The sequence below is a fragment of the Schistocerca gregaria genome, chromosome 7, assembly GCF_023897955.1.
Source record: "Schistocerca gregaria isolate iqSchGreg1 chromosome 7, iqSchGreg1.2, whole genome shotgun sequence".
In the NCBI taxonomy this organism is placed as follows: Eukaryota; Metazoa; Arthropoda; class Insecta; order Orthoptera; family Acrididae; genus Schistocerca; species Schistocerca gregaria.
In genome coordinates, this window is record NC_064926.1 from 318,966,951 (window position 1) to 318,988,237 (window position 21,287).

The following is a 21,287-nucleotide window of genomic DNA, read 5'->3' on the forward strand; positions in this document are numbered from 1 at the left end:
CACTGCGTAGGATCCTACGGTCTTGGCGTGCATCCGTGCGTCGCTGCGGTCCGGTCCCAGGTCGACGGGCACGTGCACCCTCCGTCGACCACTGGCGACAACATCGATGTACTGTGGAGACCTCACGCCCCACGTGTTGAGCAATTCGGCGGTACGTCCACCCGGCCTCCCGCATGCCCACTATACGCCCTCGCTCAAAGTCCGTCAACTGCACATACGGTTCACGTCCACGCTGTCGCGGCATGCTACCAGTGTTAAAGACTGCGATGGAGCTCCGTATGCCACAGCAAACTGGCTGACACTGACGGCGGCGGTGCACAAATGCTGCGCAGCTAGCGCCATTCGACGGCCAACACCGCAGTTTCTGGTGTGTCCGCTGTGCCGTGCGTGTGATAATTGCTTGTACAGTCCTCTCGCAGTGTCCGGAGCAAGTATGGTGGGTCTGACACACCGGTGTCAATGTGTTCTTTTTTCCATTTCCAGGAGTGTATCACATTGGTATGAGAGTTCAAGAAATGTGCAGCCCATAATGGAATACCCTACTCTTCCAGACCATCTCAGTGCTGTTCCATGGTGGTGTTTCAAGAAATAGCTGAGGCATTCAGAAGTAGACAAAGAGCATTGCAACAACAAAGGAGAAACCGCTCTACTAAAAATATAATTATATGCAAACTACTACTATAAGAGACATCACTTAATCAACTGTAGCAGAGCATTTAGGAGAAGGGACTTACTTCAGTTAATATAATATTTGCATAGATATGGGCCAAACTGTGGTGTATCTATTGACATTCATTTTACTTAACACCAATCCTTCAGAGACAGCCAAATTTAATGACTCTACCTCAAAGTGATGGTTTCAAACACTTTTCACCCAGATTTTACTCCATATTAAATATTATCACAGCTTTTAACACTCAGTAGACAGATTCTAATAATACGCCTTTTACAGGCGGGGAATTACATGGTGCACTAGTGCAATGCAAAGATAGGTCTACAAGACCAGATATCATACACAATCAAATGCTGTACCACCTTAGTGACCATAACAAGCAGAGTATCTTGATGATGTTTAACAATATTTGGCAGCAGAGAAGTTGTCACCCCCAATGGACAAAAAGGGTCATTGAGTGTGATCTATCCTGGAAAATCAACTGTGTTTATTGATCTTGGGTGCCCAGCTGAGTGCAGTCGTTTACATAATATGATATTTCCATGGCGTATCTTGCTGTTATCTTCAGGTTATACCTGTAGAATAAGCATCTCCATTACATTGCATCTCCTTTATACTCCTATCCACTCACCACTCCTTCCCTCACTACCTGATTACATGCCCTGTTGGGTTGGGTGACGGGAGGACGCAATCCCAGATGGCGAGCACCAACTCCAGTATTCAGTGGTTTTGGCCAAAGTTGTGACTTCCATTGACCTAGTGCTAAGTGCCTCTCTTTACTGAGAGTGAAGCCACTGTCGGCCCTCGTATTTCAGGAGCGTCATTAATAACACAATCTCCAAATGATAGGTCTGTCTTAGCATTTCAGTTTGTTCATATTTCACTGAGTCCCCTGTAGCCATGCAATTTTCTGCAACCACAGATATAGTTGGTTGCTACAGTTTGGTTTCATTCCTTGCTTTTTTTTTTTTTTTTTTTTCCACACAGTCTTCCTAATGTATGCCTTAACTGCTTTTGCATAGAATATATTTGACACCCAGTTTACAGATCCCCATGCCATCTTCCATCATACCTAATAGTATGTGTCTTTTCAGTGGTGGACCGAAAATGTGTGTCGTGTTACATTGACCCAAGATTCTGTTGATGTTTGGTACTTTGCCGTTGTGTGTTAGATACACCATTGTCTTATCCTCTTCATCATGGTCTGTTTGCTTGATCTGTACCTTCTGCCTGAAAGCGCTTTGGATTTGTCTCCCACAGTGCCTGTTCTTCTTGAATGCATCCTTGCAGTGGTTGAACCCCCTTGGTAGATTTGTTGTATAGCATGTGCCATGTGGAGCAGTGTATAGCACACCCTCAGACAGTGAAGGATGATGACAGTTTCAGGCATGGAGATACGAATCATTGAGAGTGGCTTTCTGGCACACACTGTGTCCCATAGTGCCATCTGCTGTGCCATTGGCTAGGATGCCCAAAAAGGAGAGTTTGCCATTGTCTTCCACCTCCATAGTGAATCTGATGCTGGGTACAGTGTTGGACAAACTCTTGAAGCCTTTCCATTCTCATGGGGCCGCACCATGAATGTCTCATCAATGAATCTGAAAAAGTGAGGGGTTCAGTGCAGCTTTTTTCACAGCTTTCACTTCTAAATTCTTCATTAGTACATTTGCCCCAACCAGTGACAGTGGGCACCTGTGGTAATGCCACCCATTTGTTCATAAAATTGGCATTGAAGAGAGAGAATGTAGATGTGAGGACAAATTCAAAGAGCTTAGTCATTCTGGTGTTGAATTTCTCCCTAATCAAATGAGGGGAATCAACAAACAGCACTCTGTTGAAGAGGGAAACAACATCAAAACTCACCATAAGGTTATGGTTACAGAGGCACAGTTCTTGCAGCTGCTGAATAAAATGCGCAGAGTTCCTGAATGGCACTGACAGTAGATGTTTGCCAAATTGGTACACAGATACACTTATGTTGAATACAGTAGTCCATACAGGAATGTCTTGTTTATGAGTTTTTGGTAAGCAATGGAGCCTTGGTGGTGCAGCAGCCTATGTTCAAAGCTTTTTGATGATTTCCTTCAGCAGGGACTAGCATAGAAGCACGATAGTTCTCCTTTTTACTCTGTTGATTGGGTCTCCTTTAAATTTTCTTTGTGCTGAATCCTCAGGTAGATGTACATTTTGCAATAGTACTCTGACAGCAGTACTGGTACAGTGGCATTTCCTTTGTGAGCTGGTAGAGTGATTATTTCAGTATGATTCTGCACTTCTCAAATGGCAGTTTGTCTTCAGTGGATTAGCTCAAGTGAGTACATAGTGTGTTTCTTGAGGTATCTCTTATGCATTGTTGCTAGAGAGAGTGTGAATTACGTGCCCTGTACCACTGACGAAATTTGCAACAGATGTAGCAGTCAATGTTGGTGTGAAATTTAGTCCCTTTTCCAGAACTGATTTCACTTTGTTGCCTATGTCTTTACTGGTGAGGTTAATTAGAGTTCATCATCGCTTTTCTTGTGGCTTTTCTCATGTTGCCAGATGTTCAAACTGTTCAACTGTAGCACTGCATCACAATTGGTCCACTTGATATCAAGAGACAGCGTCAAATCACTCCCAAGAATTAGGCGAGACCAAAAAAGCCACTGTTAAGTGGAGAACGTACTTTGAGGCAGAAGGTAAAGGCCCAGAAGATAGAACATGATAATGAGGATAAGACAGTGGCATTTGTGCCGTACACTAGCAAAGTAGCAAACAAAATCAGCAGAATCTTGGCTCAACATAACAGTAATGTCTTTGTAAATGGTGTCTACTGTATTCCGTGCAAATGGTGTAAGACTTTCATCAGACAGGCTACGTAGATAGTCAAAAACAGGTGCAGTGGGCACAGGAGACACATTGAACATCAGCAACCAACAAAATCTGTATTTGCAGAACACTACATTGCTACAGGGTACTCTATGAAAGGGAAGTGCTAAGACAGACCACATCATTTCGAGACTGTGTTATAAATGAGGCTAGTGAAATAAGAGAGCTGATGACCTGATCAGCCATAACAATGGCTTCACTGTCAGTAACGAATGGGTCTCAGAACTCAGCCTATTGAAGTCATGAGGTTGGTCGTAATCTGGGACCTAAACTACAAAAATGTAATTCCTTGTACGTAAATGATTTTGCTAATCATTAATTAGTGCTGACTTAACACTAATCAGAAGTAGTCTAGTGTAAAACGTTCCTATTCTAACCCCAGATGTGGGGAAAAAACCACAAACATCAAGGAACAATCAACTTGCTCAGAATAAATCAAATATATCTCTTGAACTAATCATTAGTTCAGTCATCATAATTAAATTCAGTATAGCATTGCTGAAAAATCCTCACGTAATGCATCACACGACTCATCCATTCCAGTCAGTACTGTCTGAACTGCTAAATCGTGCCCAACAGCAGTTAACACTAACACTCATATATTTTTCTCATAAGAAATAAAAGTTTGCACCGTCCAACCCTTACTAACTGTGAAGTTTAGTAATCACAATCGAAGTCCAGTTCACAAGCTCTCTAGGAGCTATTAGAACAGCAATAATGACTTAATGTGTCAGGTATTCCATTTTTATGTTTTATTCATTTTCAGTTGTGGTCATTAATAATCTTTCAGTAGGCTGTACACAGTCAATGGCCAGGTACTCAGTCCCCTGGTTGTGGCTGATAGCTACACCCACTTGTATTCCAATCCTCTGCAACATATTTTTCATACATTAAAATATGGATACTCCCCCTCTTGAACTATATATATGCTCTCAGTTTCCCATCCATCGACTACGTCATTCAACCGATACCATCACTGGAATGTCACGTGGGGTGCAATAACATTACAACAACAGTTGTACTCTTACAACATGAACCACTGTTGTTGGCTTTGATTCAATGTTGATTCTGTTGAGATCAAACCCAAAACTGAACATTTGACTGTAACTCACTCTTTGCACCACCTTCCTACTCGTAATGAATCCAACTCTCACCATTTTCTGCTTATGTTGATATTACTCTGTATTCGTGCTAACAGAAATCCTTATGTTCCTCCCATCTCACTTCACTGATCCAGTATATGTAGATTGGCTCTACTCCTGACATTCTGCACCCTGACTTGTAGAATGATATCCTTTTGTTGATTACTCAGTCTTTATCGATGACTATTTCTCAGTTTGCTGTCCTTTCCTGGAGACCTGAATGGGAGACTAATGCAAATGGAGAGATTATCATTGCACTTTTTCAGTCCCAGGCACCATTTCCAGCGGACACACATTATCTCTCTGCAATGCAGTGGTTTCTAGTGCCATCTGCATCCTCATGCCTTTGATCATTGGTGATCCTTCTGGCTTTTAGGGTCAGTTTCATATCCCAAGGAGAAGAGAGTGCCCTGAAACACTGTTGGTTCATCTGCCTTCTTTGATGAGGCTGTTGGCAAGACAGGAGCGACTCCTTATACTTCATTGCTAAGGAATTTTTATACAAAATTTAAGCAATGGTTGGCTTTAAACCCAGGATATTTTAATTACTAGCCAAGAGACACTACCCCTAGACTAAGCATGGTCTTAACGCCACACTAAATACTTTATAGCTTGCAAAGCATCTCTGCCTTGATGTTATAACGTTGATTGATAGTCAGACTTTGGATTCAACAAGGAAGTCAGTAATCACAACAGAGTCCAGTCATTAGCAGCAGTTGTTAACGAAGCTTAGCATAGTCTAAAGTGATTGCGCTATACTGGACAGCGAATTTTATTATACAGTATTTGTCATGTCACCAGTTCCATCCAAATAACTGCCTTCCTTTGATGTCTTGTTGCAGTCTGTGTAGCCTGTGGCAGAGATGATCACAGGCTATTGATTTTGCTGCCCGTAAACAGATTTATCCCTCATGTTCTAACTGGCCCACATACCAGCATTGTCACTGCTGTTAGTGGAGATTACTGAACCATGAACCAAATGGGAGTGGGTGAGACTTGGATTGGGAACCCAACATGAGGTTCTGGCAATTTTTTTGGAGCCATCTCAATGTCTGCACTCTAACTTTCATCTGCAATCTTATTGTCATCTGCATATGGTGAAGGCGGCATCTCAACATAGGAATCAGCTGTTGGGCTTGTTAATATGCCAAAAATTTTAATGGGCTAGCTGCAGGGTAAGTGTTGGTGACAGCTCTTCCACTAAGAACACTTTGTCTGCCCTATGTGCTTATGACAATGTTGGGAAGTCAGTGTGGGACTCATCTAAAGGTGCAGGTATAAATCTCTGTACCTACAGATTAACAGGGGCAGTGGCTGGAATGGAGTGAGTGAATAGTCAGTCACCAGAAGTCCAGGACTATCTGATGTTGACAGCCATGCAGTGACTTGCTGGGGTGCCTTCTACAGCAAAGACTTTTTTAAGGCAACAAAAGTTTCTTGAGATGTGGTGTCGGGCTATTGCAATACATATAAGAATTTTGAGCGTGCATCAACTAGAATGAGCCACATATTCTGAAGAAGTGGTTCCTACCAAGTCCCTAGAGGCACAGAAGTGTTTTCCAAGCATGGAACTATTGTGGTTGGTCTGCTTGCATCACAAATGGGTTTCACAGGAACAGGCTGCCCAACCGATGTAACATATGATGCCACCCCATCTTGTAAGTCTCTTCATGCACATTAATACACAGTGGTCATTGCACAGGTCAATGACGTGCTGTTGCAGTGTTGGCCAGCATCAGCACTCCCAGTACTGTTGATTCTATTTTTTAAGAAGTAGTAGGTGCAACGTTGTGTGAGATCATGGAGTTGGAGGCAGTCTGGCCAAGTGTGCTTAATATGTCTGGATATTTGTTGTAATGGTGGAGCCTCAGCCATAGCAGACATGATTTAGGATTCTGTGATGAGAGAAAAAATTCTAAACAATTTTGCAAAGCATTGTCTTAAGTGGAAGCATACTATTTTGTGTGAGTGAAATATGGGGTCTGGACAAGGCATTGACATTATAATGTATTGTGCTGTAGGCTGATAAAGATGTAATTGTAATTAATTTGGAAGAGGGCTTGTTGTGAATGCACTGATCTGTCTTTCCAGAAGGTCAGTTCTTGAAACTCTACAAGTAAATCAGAAGTTTGTGATCGGTGATTAGATGGAATTTAGTTCCATAAAGAAATGTAATTTATTTTTTGGTGTCACGTATAATCACAAGAACTTCTTTTTCAGTTTGGGATTATCTATCTGAGCTAAAACCCTTTTTGGAGCATATGAAATGGATTCTTGATACCACTGGTAGTTTTGTGGGTAACACCATTCCAGTGCCTTGCAGTGCGGTATTGGCAGGGAGGGTTAGTTGCTTGGGAGGGTCATATGTCATTAGACAAGGAGTGGAGTTAAGATACTTTTAATTTTTGAAAATTGTTCTGTACTACTAGGGCCATTAATGTTTTGCACCTTTCTTGTATAAGTTATGAGTGATTTGGTGCTGTAGGTGGCATTCTGTAGGAATTTGGAGTAATAATTATTTTACCAAGAAATATAGAGATATTTCGTTTGCAGGTAATTTATATTTGTCTATGGCTTTGACATGTTGCATATTTGTCTATGGCTTTGACATGTTGCGGGGTTGTTTGTAGCCCTCCATAACTCATGATGTGGCCTACCTATTCTCACTTATTTGGATTACATTTTAGTCCATTTTACTGCCGTGTGTGCATAAGAGCATGCACAGGTTTTCCAGGTGTTCTCTTGTAACACCAGTGGCAATTATATCTCCCAAGAAGTTAAATATATTCAGAATCTGTTGAGTCAATTGTTGCAAGTAGTGTCTGAAAAAGTGCACTAGCAATTCCAAAAGACAGAATCTTATGTTTGTAGAATCCAAAAGAGACATTAGTTAAGATGAGTTGGTGTGACTGTTAGTCTTCCAGCAAAATCTGTCTTGGAGAAATACTGTCCATCAGATACAAGAGGCTTTCAATAAGTGAAAACACTTTTTTTTTTTCTCGGTAAAGATTGTATTTTCAGTTTGCAACATCCTTAAACATTCCTGCATCATCTTGTTTGTTTTCAGTAACTCCTGATATATGGGAGTTTTACAACTAGTCTCCAAAATGGCATCTCCAACTGAGGTGCATTCCAAGAGCATTTATTGAATTCCTTTTGTTGGAAAATTAGACCATCACTAATATTCAAATATGTTTATAGAATTGAAAGGTTGATCCACTGCTGGACTGGAAACCCCTACTTTGTGTCAGGATGCAAATGGAGGACCTGTGTATCATTGTTAAAAACAATAAAACAGTATTGGAGATAATTCTAGTTATTGTTCAGAATGTAAGTAATTGCCATGCTTTCTGTGGCAGTTGGCATCTACATAATTCAGAAGGAATCTGCTGAATCCTACAGTAGACATAAGACTGCCAAGGATGCTGCATCAGCTTGGACTGGAAGTCAATGATACCCTGATGCAGCAGTTTGCCACCCACTGGTGAAGTGGACACAGTCCATCAGTAGCCCTATTTGAATATGGTGGTGACCCTGATGTGTATGCTTGATTCACATGCTATTTCGGAGAGTACTCAATCCCTCCCAGATCGCTGCCTGCATTGTCCCATCAGGTGGACCATGATGTCGGATACCATACTGGATGCAGAATCTCGCCCACCGGTATAGTAGGCCGTCAAACTTGTGGAGTGCTGCCGAGTTTTAGGGCAGTTTCTGCCCTGGACCTGAACTATGTTGGTAGACCCCTGAACTATTCATCAGTGTTGACTACTGCGCTGACTTTGGTACTGGTTGCTGGACTTCATTATCTGTGGCTACGGATCACTGATCTTCTCCTAAAGCACGAAGTGTAAGACCAATATTACAACAGTGTCTCACACACAAGTTCTTACCATACTGTAACCGGAGAATAGAATACAAACAGCATGAATGCCATCAATTGCACTAATAGAATGCTCTAAGCTGGGGGGGAGGGGGTATTTATGTCAAGGAGAGGTTACACTCTACAACCTCAAGTATTTAAGTATTTATGTTGTTGAGGGGAGCTCCTCTCTATGGTATTGTTCATAATGACCAAATCAGCTCTGCTATTTTCAAGACGTCAGTGGTCTTCAGTTTCACTAGATTTGCTCAACAAATTTGTTACAGTGTCGTTACTGCTTGGTCAAACCCGTGGTAGGTGATGTTGCATATTACTTAGTATCTCTTACATAATGTTACGAAGGCAAATTGGTCTGCACTTTCCTAGCTGCAAAGCTCGCAGACAGTCTCATTCAAGAATGTCGAGATTGCTGTCTTCCGGACCAAGCAATGGTGTTTACGTTTTCCTACTGGGAGCTGTTGATATGTACATATGGTTAACACCGGCTGTTGGAAATTAGAAAAATTTATACCCTCCCACTTCCTTAGTAATTTGTCTCATAACAGAATGTCTATGGGCACTGGGAATTAGATAAAAGTGAGGTGGTTGCTGGGTAAAGTGTCTGTTGTCAACAGAGCAAGATGAAGGAAATCTTATATCCCACACACAGATCATCTGCACACAGATGTGACATCTGCAGTGTTTCAGTGTGCAGACACCCTTATTCGAGGTAATGAATAGAAGACAATCAAGCGTCTCAGTGCTTAAGTTGACATCTCTGTTGGCAGTCCAGAAGGAAAGGAGAAATATCAGTGCCAAATTGCTTGTTTCAATGTTAATGATTTCTAGTCAGACATTGTCACAGGTGATGTAACTTGGATACGCCACTTTTCAGCCTGATAAAAACAATCCATGGAGATGCACCACGTAGCTTCTCCTTCACAGAAATAGTAGTTTGAAACACTACCCTCAGCTGGTAAAATCATGGCTACAGTCTTCTTGTACTCTGAAGGAATTACTCTCGTTGATGTTCTCCCTTGTGGTCAATCAGTCAACTCTGAAGTCTGTTGTAAGAATATAAAGAAATTGAAGAAATGATTATAGCATGTTTGTGATAATAAAAATTTGATTGCTCTTCTCCTTCACTGCAATAAAGCAAGGCCAGAAACAAATATGCACATCCAAGAGGTCACAAAATGGGTTTTGCTAACATGTACAACTGAACAATATTGTAGCAAAGTACATAATGTATTTTATTTTCTCATCCACCCTACAGTCTGGATCTTGTACCTTCCGACTTCCATCTCCTTGGTGTACTAAAGGGCGGACTCTGTGGGGAAACACCACAGAAGTGATGAGCAAGTTACTGCTGTGCAACAATAACTTAGCTAAGATGCAAACCAGTAGAGCGGTACCATGATGGCAGACAGATCATAAATTACGTTTGCATAAAGTCTTAGAACTGGTCATTGCATTGAAAAGTAGAGTTTTACAATCCAAGAATTGGGGTGCAATATGGTATATTTAAATCACAAATAACACTATCCTGCTTTGACGGGAAAAAATGTGTTGCATTACTTATTGAACAATCCTCATAGTTTTGTCATTATCTGTTATGGCCATGGAGTGGGTCAGAAATCAATATTCAATTGTGCATTTACATTTGCTTTGAAATCACCATAAACACAGAGGGCACCATTTCATTTACATAGAACTGCTGAGTTTCTCATTGACTAAACGAGTAAAGTGTAAGGGTGTCATGTTCCACTAAATGATTTTACTCACTTTTGAGGTCCTCTTACAATGCTACTGGTACTTATTAGGCTCAGGTGTAGTGAGATGTTGCAAAACATTTCAGTTGAATATGAGATTTGTAATTGTTGACACATACGAAACCAGTAGAAAAGAAATCAGGAAATGTAGTTCATGGTGATTATACAAGTTGTCAAATGGTATGATCCCAGTTATTAAGTTAATGTCATCTATTATTTGAAATTCAAAAACTGTTTGAGTGTCCATCCCAACTTTGTTTTGTGTCTTTTGTGAGTGTATGACTCAAAACTTAACTGAATGATCAATTTTCTTGTGTGACACAGTTACTATGCTTTCACCATACAATGTGCAGTGGTGTTAACTGCAGGATTTTAGCGTTTCTGGTGTAATCTGAAGTCCCTAGGGACGAATTCTTAGGTAGGCTTTCTCATTTATGGTAGGCACAAGAATATTTATTTACAAGAGAGAACTGTTGTGTGGTCTTCCCTGAAAAGGATTCAGCTGTAGCTGAAATGTGTTCATGTTGAGTCAGTGTTGTGAGAACTTAGCTGGCAGGGTTGACAAATTGTGGCAATGGAGGGCTTCTACTACATTTCCTTGTTTGTAACATTACACGTACACCATTTCCTCGTATGGTCACTGAAGGTGAGGGTGCTTTGAGAAACCTAGTTTCAAAGCCCTTCCGCTGTTACTGCAAGATTGGGCCAGTGAAGGTTCCTGTGAAGCCACTGCACTAGGGACACTGCAGGTTCTTTATTTTTTGGATGTTAGTGTTTGAACCATTAGTCCGATAAGGAGGATGTACTTGATGTGTTCCAGTCGAGCATGGACTGGAACGATACATGTAAGGTTTCATTAAAAGTTTGCTGTGCTGCAGTCAAAAATTCAAAAGTTGAAGTTGGTAACATTTCCCTGAGAATAGGGTTTGCTTGTGTAAGTGCCTATGTTCATACTTCTTCATTGAATTCATACCTAATTATTAATTCTTGCATTTAAGATTCAGCATAAAATTGTTCAAAAATTCCATTTTCACTCTTCAAGTGAGTAGAAAGATGTAATACTTTTCTCTCCTCTCTCCTTGTCTTAATTCTGTTCTTGAACACATTGAAGTATTGTAGCACTTAATGGGGTTTTGCTAACATGTACAACTGAACAATATTGTAGCAAAGTACATAATGTATTTTATTTTCAGTTTGTTTATGTGTACAGTACTTTCTTTGTTCCTTTACTTAAAACAGAATGCATATTGATATTTTAAGGTGAATATTTGAGTATCTGACTGTTGATATGAGATTAAATCATATATATGCTGATATATTTTGTAAAGACAATAAATTGTTAATATTTTTACTGTTTCAAAATAATAATTATTATTGATATTTATAAAAATTGTTTCTGCTTTAATATATTGAGCATGTGTTTTTCAGGAGAACTTTTCTTTCCACAGATTTCTGAACATTCCAGAAATTTCAGTATGTGATTACTGAGTTCAGATAAACTAAAACTCTCATTTGTGTGTGCATCTTGGCTGTTCAGGAATGAACAGCCAATTCACTTTGGAGTTGTAGTTTTAGCATTTTCATTGTTGTGTTCACAAAGCACTCAGGACAGTTGCTGTTAATTCACAGTTTGCTGTAAAATGGGAGAAGCAAAAGCCAAAGTTGTTGACTATTTAAGGAAACTTATCATTATTTTGAGCTGTGAGGTAACCACAGCCTTAATACCTCAGGAATTTCAAAATTTGAAGACAAACTACATTAAAAATAGCAACTAAAGCAGTGTTATTGAATATTGTCTTATTATTAGTTGTGATGCATTTTTAGAATTTTGTGCAGAATTGGTCCATCTCTGGTGCCATGTATAAGTCCATGCAGGAACAGTTATGTGTAACCTTTAAATATTCCTTGTGAACATGTGATGTTTTTAACTTTGAATGGTATTGATAGAAACCTTAAAACATTAGTCACATTGCCTTTTTAGGGAATTTAGCTGGAGCACCACTCTCTTGTAGAACAAAATGTTTATAATCTAGAAACTTCTGCTCTCTTGATATATTACTCTTTTCATTTGCTTCCTATATACTTATTATATAAAAGTGGCTTCGTGTGTCTTCAGTTACCAAAGTTAGATTAAAAAAATTTGTACATATATACGTAAAACAGGTTCATTTCTGCATTGTGTCGCGCATTTTTCACAATTTTGATATAGTAATCTTATTTTCTACAGCTACAGATGAAGGTGGAGAATCGTGGAAATACAGCTTGAGGGTAAGTATTCCTCCAGTTCTCTCTCTCTTCTTTTTTTAAATTATTGCATAAATAGGTATTATTGTCTTTGAAAATGATGTACATATATTCTGTATACAATAAAACTTTTATACTTTTTCTAACATGCTGTAATTGCTAAGCTTCAGAAATCGTTATAAATACACATTTTTTCTGTTCATTTGTGAGAGATTGTAACACAGCTGACTTTTTCTGAAATTCTTTTCAGCCATGTACAGAAGCACTTTTCCTTGCCTTATTTCATGAGTACAGAACAATTCTTACACCGGTACTTCTTGACATGATACGAAATAATCATGCTCTTGTTGATCCGTCAGACTTGAATGCAATTCTGCGGAAAGATGCTGTATACAATGCGGTTGGAATTGCTGCTTTTGATTTGTATGATGAAGTGAGTATGATAACAAATAATGAGGAGAGATAAAAATTGAAACTTTATTTTGTTTTTACCTGCATTATCATACATATATATTGTGAAATTAAATCCATATTGTCTTTTGTTATTTTGATGTACCAGTTACAGGAGTTCCAGGTTTTTACAGAGTTTTATGAAAAGGATAGTTGCCACTCACTATATAACAGAGATGCTGATTCGCAGATAGGTGCAACAAAGAGACTGTTAGAAAATGAGCTTTGTCAAAAATAGACGATGACAACACACACACACACACACACACACACACACACACACACACACACACACACACACACGTCCAGTTTCTGGCAGCTGAAGCCAGACTGGGAGAGATTTTGTGTGTGTGTGTGTGTGTGTGTGTGTGTGTGTGTGTGTGTGTGTGTGTTTTCCGACAAAGGCCTTGTTGGCCATAAGCTCATTTTCTGAAAGTCTTTTTTGTTGCTCCTATCTGTGACTCAGCATCTCTGTTCTATGGTGAGTAGTAACTATCATTTTAACAATATTGTTGCATTCCATCCCATATTTTCGAATGTTTGAGACAAAGTTTTTTTTTGCATATCATTCATAATTTTGTATCACATAATTGATCTTCCCTCAGATGTGGAACTTTATTATAATATTCTCTTGAAGGTACATGGCATTGATAACATTTGTTAGTAAGATATGAGCACTAAAATTTCAACAGGAAAAACCGAGTTTCAGTTAAAATACCATTAAGTGTGTTTCCTAGCTGTTTAAGAAGATTAGGAAATAGACTGTAATGGTGGTTTGTAATTTAACAGAAATTGACTTGTGCAGCAATGTATGGGTAGATTTCGGTAACCCGTATCATGTTGTATGCAAAATCCCACGTAATTTCATTCATAGTCTATGAAAAGGACAAATCCAGACTGTAGACATAATGTAATTTCTATTGATGTAAGAACACTAACTCATAGTCACTGTGAAACATGTTTCAACTAAAGTAAAGTGGTTAGGGCCAGCCATTAGCCAGTTGCAGTTTTTTCTTAAACTCCACACGCTCTCTGTGTTGCCTGTTGCACGGCTTGTCAAGTGTGGCTGACTACACACTGACAACCGATCAATTTATCACGAAGTTATTTTATTCAAGCTCCACTAGATTGAAGTTTCATAGCCTCACAAATTTGCCCTTCTTAATTCAGTGTTGCACTCACTTATGAGAGTTCAAGGCTTAATGATGATGAAGTGTGTAAAAGAGGCAGAGCCGAGATAGAGCCGAGACAACCTTAAACAAAGAAAAATAATAGTTATTGAGCTCACATAAAATCAATCTAAACGTTTCTTGTTAGACATGTCTGTTTTGGTTTCATGTAGTATTTTCTGAAATATTTTTAGATTTATGAATAGATCATTGTAGACTGTGTTCTGTACTAAATCATCAATGAAAATTAATGCAACATCTTGCAGAAGTTAATAATGTAAGGGATAAATAGATTGCTACTTATTGCAAAGATGACTCGGTAAGTTGCAGACAGGCACAACGGAAAGACACACATACATTCATTCACACAAACACAAGCACACCTCACATGAGCTCCATCTCCAGCATCTCAGACCAGAATGCCATTCTGTGTGTGAATGAATGTCATGCCTGTCTATAACTTAATGTGTCATCTTTATAGTAAGTAGCTATGTAACTTTTTCCTTACATTGTTGATATTCCAACCTGAGTTTCCATTGTTTAACTGTGGGTTTTAAAAACCATATTTTGTTGACCTGAAGTCTAATTCTCTATTATAGCATTCATGTAGATCTTGAAGAGAAGGCGCGATAGTTCTCATCTTTCCTTGATCAGTGTAAAAATCTGTTTTGAACTTTATAATTAATCCTCAGCTCTAACTGTGATAGGGCTTTGGTGTGTGTACTATTAGTATATAAAATTATGTGCATTGGAGTGTCAGCTTGTAGTAGTATTGTTAGTTGACTTAATTATTTGCATGTTCTGTGGATTGTAACTGCAACCTGTCTGATAGAGAATGAATCCGTTTTATGATGTTAGTGCTGACCATTTACATAATTTCTTAAGATTTTCCTTTTCTCTCCCCACTTTTTTAGATGCATACAATACTTCATACTTCCCCACATTCACTCTCTCCCCCCCTCCCTCTCCCCCTTGTACTGTCACTCTGTCTCCCTTTCTCCCTCCTTTTTTTGAGTCATCAGTCTTCTGACTGGTTTGATGCAGCCCGCCACAAATTCCTCTCTTATGCCAACCTCTTCATCCCTGAATTTTAATTCCACTTCTGAACCTTTCTTTTATTTCCATCATTGCTTCTTCGATGTACAGATTGCACTTGCAACCTATGTTCTCATTTTTTTGCTGGCTGTATTCCAGTCTCTGTCTTCCTCTACAGCTTTTTTTCCCTTTACAGCACCCTCTACCACCATATGAAGTCAGTCCCAGACGTCTTAACATAGGTCCTATCATCCTGTTCCTTCTCCTTGTCATTGTTTTCCACAAATTCCTTTCCTCCCTGATTCTGCACAGAATATCATCATTCCTTACCTTATCAGTCCACCTAATTTTCAAATTTCGTCTGTTGCACCGCATCTCAGATGCTTCAATTCTCTTCTTTCTGTTTTTCCCACAGTCCATGTTTCACTACCATACAATACTGTGCTCCAAACATACACTCTCAGAAATTTCTTCCTCAGATTAAGGTCTATGTTTGATGCTAGTAGACTTCTCTTGGCCAGGAATGTCCTTTTTGCCAATGCTAATCTGCTTTTGACGTCGTCCTTGCTCTGTCCGTTATTGGTTATTTTGCTACCTAGGTAGCAGCATTCCTTAATTTCATCTATTTCATGACCATCAATCTCGATTTTAAGTTTCTTGCTGTTCTCATTTCTGATACTTCTGATTACTTTAGTCTTTGTTCGATTTACTCTCAGTCCATATTCTGTACTCATTAGACTGTTCAGTCCATTCACCAGATCCTGTAATTTGCCTTCATTTTCACTCAGGATAGCGGTACCATCAGTGAATTGTACCATTGATATCTTTTCACCCTGAATTTTAAATCCGCTCCTGGACCTTTCTTTTATTTCCATCATTGCTTGTTCAATGTACAGATTGCACTGTAAGGGTGAAAGACTAGATCCCTATCTTAAACTCTTTTTAATCAGAGTAAATCATTCTTGGTCGTCCACTATTATTAGTCCCTCTTGGCTCTTGTACATATTGTATATTTCCCTCTCTCCCTATAATTTACCCTTATTTTTCTCAAAATTTCGAAATCATGCACCATTTCACATTGTTCAATGTTTCTTCTATGTCGACAAATCGTATAAACGTGTCTTGATTTTTCTTTCGTCTTGATTTGATGATCAACTGCAACATCAGAATTGCCTCTCTGATGCCTTTACCTTTTTTAAACGCAAAAAAATGTAACACATTCTAAATTGTGTTTTCCATTATTCTGTATATTACTCTTGTCAGCAACTTGGATGCATCAGCTGTTAAGCTGATTGTATAATAATTCTTGCTATTGTCAGCTCATGTGGTCTTCGGAATTGTCATGATGGTATTTTTCCGAAAGTCAAATGGTATGTCACCAGACTCGTACATTCTATGCACCAAAGTTAAATAGTCGTTTTGTTGCCAATTCCCCCAACAATTTCAGAAATTTTGGTGGAATGTTATTTATATTGCGGGCCTTGCTTGATCTTAAGTCCTCCATAGCTCTCATAAGTTCTGATTCTAATACTGGATCCCCTATTTCTTCCTTATAAACCCCTGTCTCTTCTTCTATCACACCACACAAATCTTCCCCTTCATAAAGGCCTTCAGTGTAATTTTTCCACATACTTGCTCTCTCCTCTGCATTTAACAGTGAAATTCTCATTGCACTATTATTGTTACGACCTTTGCTTTTAATTCCACTGAAAGTTGCTTTGACTTTCATATATGCTCCCCTCTACATTTCACAAAGACAACCTGTTTTCATTATGAGATACTGTGTGTTTCTCCACCAGGGGTTTCATCAAAAGTCCTTGTTGCAACATGATCTCTGCTTCGTCATTTGTGTGATGGATGTTCTAATGCAGAAGATGATGCTTAGAACTAACTGTGGAAGTTGTGTGGTCATCATGTGATGACCCGCAAGAGCAGGCTAGTGGTTTTACACTCTCCTCCCTTAGAGGAATTTGGACCCTGAATTTTATGCTGTGATGATATGTAGAACTGTATGAGCAATGATTTTTTTTCCCAGTTCACATTGGGAATACTTTCACTTTTTATGCTGAGTCTTTAGCTCTGTATTTACGCTCAGTGTATCTTCGTATTACAGTCTTTTCTACCAGGTTATGCTTGTATACTGTGACTAGTCTCCTGACTTGGCAGGTACTGATTTGTGATGACAAGGATACTCATGGTTTACGACCTTTGCTAGGATACAATGTGGACGCAGAAAGTGACCATGGTAAAGGCAAAAAGAACCATGGCATGGTGCTGGTAGCAGTCTCAATACTGGTGGATGTTTTGGAAAAATTGTTCCATATTGTTCTCACGGTTTTGAGCTCTTATCACCTTTCCCAGGGAAGTGAGCAGGGTAGGACATAGGGCAATGTTTAGAAGAGTCAGCAGGTAAAATCTCAGATGGCAGATCCAGTAACTACAGCAGAGAGTACATAACATTCAGCATCATAGTTTTTTTTTTAATTGCTGTGGGTAGCTGGAACGATGGGCCAAAAATGTCACATTAATTGCCATTTAGTATCAGTCCACTACCCAATAGTTCTACCTGTTCAGTCCTGGGTTGTGCTGTTTTCTGTTCTTGTCATCTCTCCTAGAACTAGAGATGGAATGGGCTAGTTAACATTACCCATTCCCCCACATGTACTTTGTGCGGTGATAACTGTACCGTACCTTCTTAATTAACTTTGACTTGAAATTTTGATCAATGCTCTGTAAGTAGTACTTCCAAGATTTCAAACTTACATAACCACTTGTTAATCTTAGCCTGTGCTATTCTTTCAGCCTGCTAATTTATAATGGCAGTCATCATCGGGTAAAATGAGGAGTGATGATATATAATTTTTACATTCGTACGTGAAAGAAATTATACTGCTGACAATCAACAGCTGTATATGAAGTAATTCAAAATTAATTCGTTGAATGTGAATTCTCTGACTTAAGCTGTATTAGGTTTCAATCTACTACCCAACATTGACATATGAATGTTCGTGCCGTACCAGGAATCAAACCCTTATTTCCTTGTTATCATGAGTAGTCAGCTTAACCACTTCGGCTATCCATGCACACTTCCTGGGCAAACCCAAACTTCCATATGTCACGCTGCCTACAGACACTATGTGATCAAAACTATTAGGACACCTGGCTGAAAATGTCTTAAAAGTTTGTGGCACCCTCCATCAGTAATACTGGAATTCAATATGGTGTTGGCCCACCCTTAGCCTTTATGACAGCTTCCACTCTCGCAGGCATATGTTCAATCAAGTGCTGCAAGGTTTCTTGGGGAATCGTAGCCTATTCTTCATGGAGTGCTGCACTGAGGAGAGGTATCGATGTCGGTCGGTGACGCCTGGCACGTAGCCGGCATCCCAAAACATCCCAAAGGTGTTCTTTAGGATTCAGGTCAGGACTCTATGCAGGCCAGTCCATTACAGGAATGTTACTGTCGTGTAATCACTTCTGCACAGGCTGTGCATTATGAACAGGTGCTCGATCATGTTGAAAGGTGCAATTGCCACCCCCGAATTGCTCTTCAACAGTGGGGAGCAAGAAGGTGCTTAAACCATCAATGTAGGCATGTGCTGTGATAGTGAAATGTAAAACAACAAGGGGTGCAAGCCCCCTCCATGAAAAACATGACCATATAACACCACTGCCTCCGAATTGTACTATTGGCATTACACACGCTGACAGATGATGTTCACTGGGCATTCGCCATACCCACACCCTGCCATCGGATCGCCAAATTGTGTACTGTGGATTGTCACTCCACACAATCTTTTTCCACTGTTCAATCGTCCAATGTGTACGTCCCTTTTGACCAAGCAAGGTGTCGTTTGTCATTTACCGGAGTGATCTGTGGCTTATGAGCAGCTGCTCGACCATGAAATCCAAGTTTTCTCACCTCCCACCTAACTGTCATAGTACTTGCAGTGAATACTGATGCAGTTTGGAATTCCTATGTAATTGTCTGGATAGGTGTCTGCCTATTACACATTAGGACCATCTTCAACTGCCAGCAGCCTCTGTCAGTGAGCAGACTAGGTCGGCCTATATGCTTCTGTGCTGTACATGTCCCTTCATGTTTCCACTTCACTACCATGTCAGTAACAGTGGACCTAGGAATGTTCAGGAGTGTGGAAATCTTGCGTACAGACATATGACACAAGTGACACCCAATCACCTGATCACATTTGAAGTCTGAGAGTTCCACAGAGTACCCCATTCTGCTCTCTCTCAAAATGTCTAAGGACTGCTGAGGTCGCTGATATGGCATACCTGGCAGTAGGTGGCAGCACAATGCACCTAATATGAGAAACGTTTGTTTTTGGGGGGTGGGGGTGTCCAGATACTTTTGATCACTTAGTGTACTCGTATCGTAGCCTGCTGAATTCATCACCTAATACACGCAACTTAACTTGGCTTCAGATATTCATGTAACTATTACAACACTTGGCAGGCACACAATTACAATAATGTTCAGCTCGATTCTTTATTGTCTTATTTTCACTGTTTCAGAAATCGAAGTAATGTTGCAAGCATTGATGATGATTTCAGTGGGCTACGATAAAGGATATCGACAGTGTGATGTAGGAAATTTGTGTTGGTCTGGGGAGCATGCACAATTATCCGAAGTGGTTATGGTGACCATTCACAACAAGCAGGATTGCGCGTTCAAGTCCTGGTCCAGCACAAATTTTCACATTCTAAAGTAGAAAACACATACACACATTCATGCAAGCACAATTCACTCATGCATGACCACTGTCTAAGGCCACTGAAGCCAGGCTGTGAGCAACAAGGCCAATGAGACAAGCAGTCCATGGTTGGTGGGGAGTGAGGAGGGAGGAGTGATAGCAGGGTAGGGATGGGGGAGGATGTAGTGCTGCTTGTGGGAGCATGCAGTAACGTGGTGGGGACAGGTTAGCACTGATAGGTGCTGTTGGGTTGGGAGAGGGGGGGCTACAGGAAAGAAGTAGGGGAGGGGAAAAAAACTTGTGTTGTGTCCTCACAAGTGGGTGCAACAAGGGCTTAGGCACTAAGACAATTTCCGACTGGTGCCATAGGTGGCACTATGAAGTTCACCGCATGCCATAAGCGCGGCCCAATCAGCAACCTCCACACCACTGCCAGCGAGATGAAATGCCACATTGTGTTAAGTGGCAACAACAGGCAGCTATGGACAGATTATGTTCAGTGTTCGCATATGACAGTTCTAGTACAGAATTCCATGGTTGAAGTTTGTAGTGGAGAAACTTAGTATAGAAATGCAGTAGAGAGACTTAGTATACAAGTGGAGCAACCTACAGCCATCACAAGTATTTACTACAGTTACTGATAGTGTGGCCCCTGGGATGGACATACTCATTGACATTCTATTCTGTAATGCTTTATTATCTTTCCACAAGCACATACAATGAGTTGACATACGCCTTTAGGTAAGTATCATAGTGCAATAAAATGTATATATGTGTGTCACTACTTGGTTTGCACTGTCACAGTCCCTCCATCCACCTCGGAGCACCTCAACCTGCAATTCAGCAACTTCAGGAACTTTCCCCCGCAGTGTTCCCGACCCCGACATTTGCCATTCCCTGTCGTCACCCACCTGTCCTCTTCCCTGCTTCCTCTCCACATTCCAATAAATACAGCCTTCTATTCCACCAATGCACGCACTAGTCTTGTTCATCTCCTCTAACTCTCCTTTCCCTGCATGCTCCCACAATCAGCCCCATGCCCTCCCCCACCTTTACGCTGGTATTCCTCCTCCTTCGCAGCCCAGCCTCCTCCTCACTCGTTACCCATGGATTGCTTTTCTGTGAAGTGGGGTTGCTTGCAGTCTCACTCAGCTCACTCACTGCACATGTGGTCCACAGTTCTTTTCATATTGCTTTATATCCTGATTTTGCATTTTCCACTTGTAGTTATCAAAGACACAACACATTGTGATCCTGTGTCTTCTGTGATCTGCTAACAGAAAACTATTTCCTTGCCTTAATACCTCTGTACACAAAACAACTGGTACAACTATTTGCAGACCCCACTAGGTTTGCT

General features: G+C 40.2%; 1 protein-coding gene across 6 annotated transcripts in view; it reads left to right on the forward strand.

Moving 5' to 3' along the window:
- The window catches only part of LOC126281848 (importin-11), a 181,094-nt gene that overhangs the window by 54,551 nt on the left and 105,256 nt on the right, over window positions 1-21,287 (forward strand). For all 6 annotated transcript variants that reach the window (XM_049981102.1, XM_049981098.1, XM_049981099.1 and 3 more), the window contains exons 9-10: window positions 12,545-12,585; window positions 12,812-12,994. In XM_049981102.1, coding sequence (XP_049837059.1) covers window positions 12,545-12,585; window positions 12,812-12,994 — 224 coding nt within the window. The remainder of the gene's footprint in view (window positions 1-12,544; window positions 12,586-12,811; window positions 12,995-21,287) is intronic.